Source organism: Lolium perenne, chromosome 3 (genome assembly GCF_019359855.2).
Source record: "Lolium perenne isolate Kyuss_39 chromosome 3, Kyuss_2.0, whole genome shotgun sequence".
NCBI classification, from domain to species: domain Eukaryota; kingdom Viridiplantae; phylum Streptophyta; class Magnoliopsida; order Poales; family Poaceae; genus Lolium; species Lolium perenne.
The window spans coordinates 64,208,404-64,219,658 of NC_067246.2; the positions used below are offsets into that span (position 1 = coordinate 64,208,404).

The following is an 11,255-nucleotide window of genomic DNA, read 5'->3' on the forward strand; positions in this document are numbered from 1 at the left end:
AGCAGCTGCGGCAGCACAGGGAATGACTGTAACGGGTGCCAGAGAACAAGCGGCCCAGATCGGTATGACTCTTCGTGTAGTGTTAGGCCTTGAGGAGGCGCCAATGAGTGAGGTAGCAATTACATATGTGCCGAATGGGCCTCTCGTCGAGCCTGCGCAGGAAGAGGATCTACCTCCACAAGTGCAAAATCTGCTACGTTGGTACAAGGGTTACATAAAAACTAACGCCGACAAAGAATATATTTATGCGGAAGTTAGACATGAGCATCACTTTAAACATTACTATGTAACAGTTCATCTGAGTGAATTGTTCCAGCTGTTCAATCTGCACGAGCTCGAACAACATATCAGATTTATTTCTACCCCATCTCGTTCATTGACTGCACTATATATATATATATATATATATATATATATATATATATATATATATATATATATATATATATATATATATATATATATATATATATATATATATATTCTCCTAACTATATTGTTGTGTACGCTATTATGCAGAATGAAGATTAGGGAATGCAGAATAAGGAACATCCATGATGTTGGGTTCATTGACCCACAAATCGTTAATGGATATGTGTTAGAAAAACACCCCGCCGACGTGGAGCAAGACATGTGGCTTTTTCTTACAAAGCAGCAACTCAAAAGTGAAATTATATTTCCTTACCATTTTGGGTGAGTGTTTCTGTCTTGAGCACATTCTCTTTTGTTTACTCCATGCAAGGTATGTGGCTAATCGATGAGTTATGCATGACTGTACATGTATCGTGTCCGCAGGTTCCACTAGATTCTGCTAGTAATTCAATTTCACACCTCCACAGTTCTCGTCATCGACTCTCTGAATATGGATCCAAAGCTTTGGGTCGACATGAGAAGAATGATGAAAAGTAATTATTTTCATTCATTTGTGCTCTATATCAATCGGCCTCTTTCGTTCATTTCCTAATATCAAGTAACTAATAACTCTCTTGTTTATTTAATTTTCTTTGCCTCGTAGGGTTTGGAGACGGTTCACAGATGAAAAGGTCGGTAAATTCAAAAAAGAGCTAGAATTTAGAAGGTCAGTGACTGGGGATATTCAGCCACCGGGGACCAATCTATGTGGATACTATGTCACTACTAGGAAAAGGGCAATCAGTGGCGCACCACTTTTACCCATCAGTGGCGCACTAGTGGTGCGCCACTGCTATCATGCCACTGCTAACTTTTAGTAGTGGCGCACTAGTGGTGCGCCATTGCTATTTGGCTTAGCAGTGGCGCACCAGGTAGTGCGCCACTACTAGCTTCATGGTGCGCCACTCCTAAACGTCTGAGGTGCGCCATTGGATAGAAAAAAGGTGCGCCACTACTAAAATTTGAAATTTCTAGATCTGGATCTGGATCTGGATCGGGATCTGGATCTGGATCTGGCACATTTTGTTTCGAATTTTTTTGGCTCGTTATTTTTTCTTGTTCTTGTTGCTAGAATTATTTGTGCAATGTTCATTCTCATTTTTCTTAGCCTAGCCGCCGGTGATGATGGATGAGGGATGTAGGAGAGGTGAAGAGAGGTGAGGAGATGTAGGAGAGGATGAACAAGAGGACGAAGGCCAGAGGTAATGGAGGCTAGAGGGTCGCCGGAGGGTCGTCGGAGAGTAAGGTCACCGGAGGTCACCATAGTGGAGGAGCTCGCCGGAAAGTAAGGTCACCGGAGCTCGACATAGTGGAGGAGGTCGCCGGAGTGAAAGGAGGAGAGGAGAGGAGGAGGTCGCCGGAGTGAAAGGAGGAGAGGAGAGGAGGAGGTCGCCGGAGTGAAAGGAGGAGAGGAGAGGAGGAGGTCGCCGGAGTGAAAGGAGGAGAGCAGGAGGATGAGAGGAGAATGAAAGCAGGAGAATGTGTGGAGGAGGAGGGAGGAGGGAGGAGGGGGTTAAGTGGCCGGCTCCTCCCATTTTGAAATTCGTGGGCGGGAAACTTAGCAGTGGCGCACAAAGGCATGGGTGCGCCACCGCTATTTTTTTCTATTTTTTGCCCAAAATCTAAAACCTGAAAAAAGTCCTGTTTCTGTTTTGAATTTGATGAATCCATTTTTTCTCCAAACGGCCTGCCGTTGAAATCGAATAGGAAATTTCGCGTAGATCGATTTTGATATAAAAAAGTTTTTCATCGGAGGTCGTATGCAACCAGAAAACCCGTTTTACCGAAAGATGACGCCATTTTGCATAATATATCAAAATTCATTTTTTTCAACTTTCACTAAACCTAGATGACATATTACATGGGCATTTCAAAGGATTTAATTTTTTGAATTTTCTATCTATTTCTTTTATTTTTTCCAAACTCGAAAAGTGCGCCACTACTAAGTGATGCCCAAACATGTCCATCCTCCCCTTTACATAGTAATGGCGCACCATGTAGAGGTGCGCCACTGCTACAAAAAATAGCTGTGGCGCACCTCTGCACGGTGCGCCATTGCTATGTATAAGGCTGGGTCAAACCCATGGTCAAACTTAGTGGTGGCGCACCGCAGGAGAGGTGCGCCACTACTACATTTTTAATAGTGGCCCACCACTTTCCGGTGCGCCACTGCTAAGTAGTAGTGGCGCACTGCCCTCCTGGTGCGCCACTAACACCCATCTTACGGCTAGGCCTTTTCCTAGTAGTGTGTTTGTGAGGTAATCCGGAGATACACCTCTGAGCGGAAGCCGTCGGATAACAACGTCAAGAGGAATAACCTCCGGAAGACGCTTAGTCCAGAAGCTCGCTTCCGACCAATTCAAGAGGAACTAGCAGGATGGTTCATGAGGGAAGTCCTCCATCCTAAAGGAGAACACTATTACGAGGACGTAGAACTTCTGATGAAGTAAATTATGTATGGAAACTTGTTCAAAATTGTATATGGTCATCCGATATTGAATATATATTGTATATTCCTCTTGAATTTTCTTAGTTCTAATTTCAAATTTGTTTGAAATTGTACATTCATATGCATGTATATAGTACCATAGAATATGTGTACTGAAACTTCTTCAAAATTAAAATAAAACACAAAATAAAATATAAAAGAAATAAAACAATACAAACTAAAAAGAAACCAGATTTGGGGGGGGGGGGGGGGGGGCTAAAACCCAAAACCTGCGGAGGCCTTTAGTCGCGATTGGCCAGGAGAACCGCGACCAAAGGTCTTTCGCCCCGACGGACTGCTGGCGGCCACGTGGACGTGCCTTTAGTCGTGGTTCGTAAGCAACCACAACTAAAGGGGGACCTTTAGTCGCGCTTCATTGGTCCCGGTTGCGCAACCGCGACTAATGGCAGTTGCGAACCGAGACTAAAGCTCCTTTTTCAACCGGTGAAACCACCTAAGTGTTGCTTCAATACATCGAGCACTACTCTGATCCGCACGTAATTGCCTTCATAGAACAACTTTGGGGCGAACCATGGTTGAGGTGTAGCTCTGTTCAAGTAGAGTCGAATGATAATCAATTAATCAGTACTCTCCGATTTATATTACTTATCGAAAACAAGTGGATAGACACACTATCAGAGGGAGTCGTTTTTGTGTCAGTATCATTTTTGCTGTTTGGACCAGTCACATAACAGGACTGGATCGGTCCGCTTTTAAGTTTGTGTTGTCTGGTTCATCGCTCGGACGTGGCCTACAGGTAGAGAGGCTCGTTCGTACATGAAGCATTTACTGCAGAGTAAGATATACTCCACTCCATATATACGTAGGAGTACATGGGCCGTCCGGCGCAGCAATAATCAGAACAGTGTCGACTGCCACTGCCAGGACCTCCCCAATAGAAGCACAACATGCAGGCAGGGAGATCTACCTTGAGTACTTGACCTGAGCACAGGAGCCTACACTAGATTGGCCAATTGATTTGCTTGGTGTGAGAGATCAATGAGAAAAAGAAGGAGGCCAGGCAGGCAGCTCTCTATACCTTGACCTGAGCACAGCAGTCTAGATTGGCCAGTCGATTTCATTGGTGAGATCCAGAAAGAGAGAAATGACAGCATTGCAATGCAGGTCATATTTAAGCTAGCCAACATCTACTGCAACCGCAATGAATAGAAATGAAGGCACGCGTGTATCGTACTGGACCGATGGATTTGATGCAGCGCATTCACTCTCGCCATGTGATGTCTTGCCGCCTACCTGTCTACATGCGCCGAAAGCCCTGCATAAATCCTACTCTCCCACACATCACTCCCACTGCCACTCTCACTCTCGCTCTCACTCTCCACTGCACACTACTCAGCTACATCGATCGATCAATGGACGTGATGCGAGGAACGCGAAGGATGCAGAGCATCTTTCCAATCTTGCTGGTGTCGGTGTTGCTGCTTGTGGCGGCGACTAGTGTTCATGGTCGAGAGTCTGCTGCTGGTGCAGGTGCAAGTGCTAGTTCTGGTGGGTCGACGAAGAAGAAGAGCGTGGGGAAGAAGACCGGGAAGAAGACGGTGACGGCGCTGGTGGTGTTCGGTGACTCGATCGTGGACCCGGGAAACAACAACGCCATCAGCACCATCATCAAGGCAAACTTCCCTCCCTACGGCCATGACTTTGGCCAAGACCACCGCCCCACCGGACGTTTCTGCAACGGCAGGATACCCACCGACTTCATTGGTCAGTCAAGTCTCTCTTTTATCTTGTCTTTTTTCTCATATTTCATATATACTGTACTACACTGAACTGAACTGCCAATTGAACTGTAAGCTGAAGCATGGAAATCCTACTTTTCCCCTTTTGAAACTGTAGCCATACTGTTCTGCTGCGTTAGCACGCATGCATCTGCCTGGAATGCATGAATTAATGAGTGTATCTGCATGTGTGCAACAATATACCTGCAGCCTCCAAGCTGGGGCTGAAAGAGCTGCTGCCTGCGTACCTTTCCCCGAACCTCACCAAGCACGACCTCCTCACGGGCGTCAGCTTCGCCTCCGGCGGCACGGGCTACGACCCGCTCACGGCCCAGCTCGCCTCCGTCATCTCCATGACCGACCAGCTCCGCATGTTCGACGAGTACAAGCAGAAGGTGCGCTCCGCCGGCGGCGAGGCCGCCCTCACCGCGATCCTGACCAAGGGCGTCTTCGCGGTGTGCGCGGGGAGCGACGACGTGGCCAACACCTACTTCACCATGCGGGCGCGAAGCGACTACTCGCACGCCTCCTACGCCGACCTCATGGTCTCCCACGCCTCCACCTTCCTCGACGGCCTCCTCGCCGCCGGCGCCCACCGCGTCGCCATCATCTCGATGCCGCCCATCGGCTGCGTCCCGTCCCAGCGCACGCTCTCCGGCGGCCTCTCCCGAGGCTGCTCCGAGGGCCACAACGAGATCGCCACCATGGTCAACGCCGGCATGACCCGGAGCGTCGCCGAGCTCGGAACCAAGTATCGGGAGGCCAAGCTGGTGCTCATGGACATCTACGGCTTCTTGCTCGACATGATGGTGCGGCCGGCGGGGTACGGGTTCACCGAGTCCACGCTCGGCTGCTGCGGCACCGGCATGATGGAGGTCTCAGTGCTCTGCAACGGCGTCACCTCTGCGGTCTGTGGCGACGTTAAGGACTATCTCTTCTGGGACAGCTACCACCCCACCGAGAAGGCATACAAGATACTCGTCGACTACGTCTACGACAACTACCTCCAGCAACTCATTGCCTAATTACATCATCCCTTGCTTCCTTAAATATTGTACCAAAGTCGATCGTTTCCATTGCCTTGGTCTTGTCAGAATTATTGATGATTTGGAGATTTTCGTGTGGATCTCAATCGAGATGTTCGAATCATAGCTTGGGGCAGTATATATATAGTCCTGCAGAAAATGGCACTAGGACGTGCATGCTAGACATCCGTGATAAATTTGCGACCACCGAAAAATCTAGAAGAAGAGAAAACCAGGAGACTTCGTTACAGTCTCCTTCCACTAGTAGAAAAAGGGCCTGTAATCCCGATTGGCTTTTAGTCCCTCCCCATTAGTCCCGGTTTCGAGGAAATGACCTTTAGTCTCGGTTTGTAACACGAACCGGGACTAAAGGTTATTTAGTCATTTTTTTATTCCATTTGGTTATGCCCAATTATTTTTCGCTCTTTTTTTCTTATTTTTTTAGAATTTCTAGTATTTCAGTTATTTAACTAGTTTAGTCTCTAACTACACTTAATCTCTAGTCAAATTACTTACCCGTGGTCTAACTTCCCGCTCGGTCACCCATCCTCCCACTACTTCAGCACTAGCACGCTTAACTTTCAAGTTCCTTTCGCGTCCCACTTCCAAGAGCTTCACGCGCATGTTGTGATACTAGTATCATGTCAATCCTATTAACATGTTGGTCGATGTCACACTTATTTATTATTTGAATTTTAAATATTATTTTAATAAACAAAACTAATGACGTAATAACATGTTGTGGTAATGGTATTGTAATTTTAATTTTTAAAAAATATTAAATTTTTAAATTTGTATTATAATTGTTTTTAAATTTATTATTTTTTAATTTTTTTTGCCAAACTTGAAATTTTGAAAATCTAAAAATTGGCTAACTTTATGGTTAAGTCATAGTAATCTTTATGCATGATGTAATTATTATTTTAGAATTTTAAAAATATAAAATTCTGAATCTCTGGCAAAAACTAAAATCTTCCTGCTTTCATATTTTCATTTGGAATTTTGAGAATCTAAAAATTGGCTAACTAGGTAAACCTTGGTGAATTCGGATGTAAATTTTTCCCACGATGATTTTGATATATTATACGTTTCTTTTCGACGTAATGCGGTTTTACCATTTTTCAAACCTTTTTTGCAAAAAAAAGTGAAAATTCAAATTTGTTAATTTTTCCTAATAGTAGGTTGCATAAAATACAAGAATCTGAAAAGATTTTTTTATTTTCTATCATTTTCTTTTATATTTTACAATATTAAAAAAGGCGATCCAAGGGGGGGTGAGGTGCAAGGGGAGGCAAAAAAACCCAAAAACCCTTTAGTCCCGGTTGGTAATACGAATCGGGACTAAAGGGTAGACCTTTAGTCCCGGTTGGTAATACGAACTGGGACTAAAGGCTTTTGCCCCATAGGCCACCCTTTAGTCCCGGATTGTATTACCAACCGAGACTAAAGGGTTTTCATGATGAACCGGGACCAATGCCCCCCTCTCCCACCAAATCACGCCTCTCCCGCCACATCGCGCATCTCCCGCCGCACATTTCTGTCCTCCCAACACATTTGACCTCCTATCCCGCCGATTCATTTCTCCCTCCTGCCGTCGCTACTCTGTTCCTCCCGTCGCCGCTACCACCCATCCATGGCACCGCTGACAGCCCCCAAAAAAATGGCCAAGAAAGCGGCCAAGAAGCCGCCGGGCAATGAGACAAAAGGGGCGAAGGCGCCCTTCGCGATGCCGCGGAAGGCACCGGCTCCGAAGAAAAAGCTGGAAGGCTGGACCGATGATCAGTGGCATCAAGACTGTCTGCGCGGAAGATGTCGACGGCGGAGCGGAAGGGACGGAGGGCGGCGCAGCTGCAGAAGAAGGCGTTGGCGGAGCACGCGCACCAGCACACGCTGGCCGGATGTAATTACAAGGCTGGGGAAATATCTCACCAGAAAATAACATTTTCATTTCGAAAACTTAGTTCATTTTATAAAACAAAAGGCTGATTCATATTACTTGACGCTAATATAGATATATGTAGACATCACTAGTAGAAAATGGGCATTTAGTCCCGATTTTTGAACCGGGACTACGGAATCGGGACGAACCCCCCCCCCCCCCCCCCCCCTCTTTAGTTTCGGTTGCATTACAAACCGGGACAAAGGCCCTCCACGTGGGCTACGGGCGCATGCTGAGATGGAGCACCTTTAGTCCCAGTTTGTAACACCAACCGGGACTAAGAGCATCTCTAGCCATCTCCCTGGGAAGGCCCCCAGGACCCCTTTTTCATACGGATGGACGAAAATGGCTCAGTCTCGCCCCCGGATCCTCGTTTTCACCCGTATTTGGGCGTTCATCCATCCGAGGAGCCCAGGTCATCCCCGGCCCCCAGGGGAGCGCTCGGGGAGTCCGGACGAAACGAAAGCGCGGGAAACGTCGAGAAAACTTCCCGCGCGGCTGGTGGCCCCGACTTGTCGGCGAGAAAGGCCGATCATCGTCCTCATCGCATCGTCTTCCGCACGCTATATAAGCCTGCCGCCGGTCAGTCTTCGTCGGACGCGTAGCTTCCACGTGGCGAGTTAATGCCGTCGCTTCGGTTTCACGCCCATCGCCCTCTATTTATCGCGGAACTACCGCGTCTAGCCGCATTCACCACCTCTCTCCCCAATCTCATCGAGCAAACAATGGCGAACTTCAGCGATAGCGTGGCGAATAATGGCTTCGGTCGTCGTTCTCTCCACCAATGGGAGGGGAGGATGCTGCACACGGTGGGCTACCCCGCGCCGCCGGACTTCCGCACGCTCGGAGGCTGGAGCCTGAGTGCGGGGGGCATCCCGATCCCGCTGTCGCCAATCGGACGCGCCGCCCTCGAGGCGGAAATCGACGCAGTGCTCATCACCCTTAGCGACGAGCAGCGCGCGGAGGAGAGGTTCTTCCCCGACAACTATGAGGCCTGGACGGAATTCTTCCGGCAGAGGTACGAGCGCGAACTCGCCGCCTACGATGGTCGTCCCCCTCCTCCCGTGCAAAACAACATCGCCGGCAACATCGCCGGCCGCCGCGGCTGGTGGAGTGGGCCTGGCCACACCCTCAAGATATTGCTCGCGCACATCGAGGGTGGCTACTCCCCCGTACTGGGGATGCCGCCGCCGGTGGCACCTACCGTGTCGCGTCGGCACGGTAGCTCGTGGACGCCACGACAGATGGCGTCGTCGTCCACATCGTCTAGGTCGGCGTCGAGGTCCAGCGGGTCGGCTCCTCCACCAGCGACACCAACGGTCGTCAAGAAGGAGCCGGCCTCTCCACAGCCGACCAGAGGGCGCAGCAGCGGCGCCCTCGTCATCTACGAGGGGGGCACCTATCGTCGTCTCCTTCACGCGGACGCAAGAGGAAGATGTCCAAGAAGGACGCCGCAACGGCCGCCGCCACGTCCCAGCTCGCCGAAGAGGAGGCCAAGCGGGCCAAGGACGCGGCGGTCGCCGAGGCGATCGCGAGGTCGATGGCCGACAACGCCCTCCCGAAGGACGCCGCGCTCGCCTGGTCCAAGCAGGACTGGGAGAGGCAGGAGGCGGAGCAGCAGAGCCGTCTGCTGGACCTAGCGGCCGCGCGGCGCGCGCCGTCCCCGCCACACCAACCGCACCCATCACACCCGTGCCGCTCATCAAGCTCGAGGAGAGCAGCAACGACGAGCTGTATCGGTCGACGCCGCCACACGGTGACCCTGGCTAGGGTTCTAGCCGTTGGTACGGAGACGCCGGCCAGAGCAGCCAGCAGGCGCCGCCGCCCGAGGACGCCGGCAACTCCAGCGACGACGACGACGGAAGCGACGACACGGCGTTCTACCGGCATTTCGGTATGTAAAACGCCGTATTTTAAGTTTAGTTTATGTTTCCGTCTGGCCGAATTCAAATATATTACGAATTCTATATATGTACGAACTCGCCTATATATGTTAAATATCTCTAAATTACGGCTATGTTTGAACGTATTCCATCTGGTTTGTCTGAATTCGCCTATATTTGTTCAAATTTTACATCCATCATGAGCTCGCCGCTGGCAATATGGGTCTCCTCGGACCAAATTTTACATCTATCCGGCGTTAAATAGCGCTGGATTTTGGTCTGGGAGCCCCAATGGCTGGAGATGCTCTAAAGGTCATTGAGCCCTCTATTTTTTTCATCCAAATTCCTTTTCTATTCTTTTTTCCATTCAATTTTTTTTATATTTTTTTCCAGAATTTCTAGTATTTGAGTTATTTGACCAGTTTAGTCTCTAACTACACTTAATCTCTAATCTAGTTACTTACTCATGGTTCCCGATCACCCATCCTCAAACTGCTCCAGCGTTAATTTCTGAGTTTCCTTTTGTCTCGCTTCAATGTGCTTTGCGCGCAATGTTATTGATATTAGTATCGTATCAATCCTATTAATCTCATGGTCACGATGTCACACTTTTTTTTATTTCAATTTCTATTACTTTAATAAACAAAAGTAATGAAGTAATAATAATCTTGAATAAATAAATAACAATAAATTTTCCTGCAAAACCTAAAATCTAAAAAATTCATATTTTCCTTTGGCAATTTAGAATCTAAAAATTAGCCTGGTAAAATTGGGTGTAACTTTTCGCGTAGATAGATTTTCATATATTAAACATTTTTCGAGTTGGTATGCAAAAAAATATTGCCATTTTACCGAAAATACAATTTTTTACAAAATAAGTCAAAATTCATGTTTTTTATTTTTCATAATAACTAGATCACCTAACATACCTACATCTAAAATGATTTTTAATTTTATTTTTTCTATAATTTTCTTTTGTATTTTACAAAGCTAAAAAAGACGATCCACATGGGGTGGGGGTGGGCTGGCGTTAAAAAGAAAACCCAGGAAACCTTTAGTCCGGGTTGGTGTCTCCAACCAGGATTAAAGGGTAGACATTTAATCCCAGTTGGGGACACCAATCAGGACTAAAGAGGCTCGCACCAGTAAGGCCTGCCGCAACCTCTTTAATCTCAGTTGGTGTCTTCAATCAGGACAAAAGGTCCCGTTTGAATCAGGACTAAAACCGTGCAGTGTCCTAGCAGTTGGACATTAGTCCTGGTTCCACACGTGGCAGGGACTAATGCTCCGGACAGCTCTAAACAAAAGACATATTTTTTATTAGTGCATATTTTAATTATTTTGTTGACACTGTCATATTTTAGTTATATATACATCTATTTTAGCATCAAGTAATATGGATGGGAGAGTACCATAATGGGTGACTCAATTGCATCTACAGAAAATTTCTACTCTACCTTGCGCAAAAAAAAAACACGAGACTTTGGAGAGGATACTAAGTAAATAACCGAAAAGTGTCTTTGGCTCTTGAACACCAGTGCTTCTGCAGTTTTAAAAAAAGGGAAAATCATAAATATTTGTTTCATAAAAATCTAAAAACAAATCTGGATATAGTAAATGATGTAACCTACAAGCGTGTAAAATTTTAATATGAAATTCTTTATATTTTAGGCTACACAAAAAAGACTAAATCTGTTGAAATTTGGAAATTTCAAAAATTCATACCCAGATCCACATGTTTGTCATTTTTGTGTAGCGCAAAATACTTTG

At 47.1% G+C, this 11,255-nt stretch overlaps 1 protein-coding gene across 1 annotated transcript; it reads left to right on the forward strand.

Moving 5' to 3' along the window:
* The first annotated feature begins 4,193 nt into the window (after positions 1 to 4,193).
* On the forward strand, positions 4,194 to 5,737 carry LOC127341669 (GDSL esterase/lipase EXL3). Its single transcript, XM_051367549.2, has 2 exons — positions 4,194 to 4,624; positions 4,849 to 5,737. The coding sequence occupies exons 1-2, from the start codon at positions 4,273 to 4,275 to the stop codon at positions 5,661 to 5,663; spliced, it is 1,167 nt and encodes a 388-aa protein (XP_051223509.1). The 5' UTR covers positions 4,194 to 4,272; the 3' UTR covers positions 5,664 to 5,737.
* The last annotated feature ends 5,518 nt before the right edge of the window (positions 5,738 to 11,255 follow it).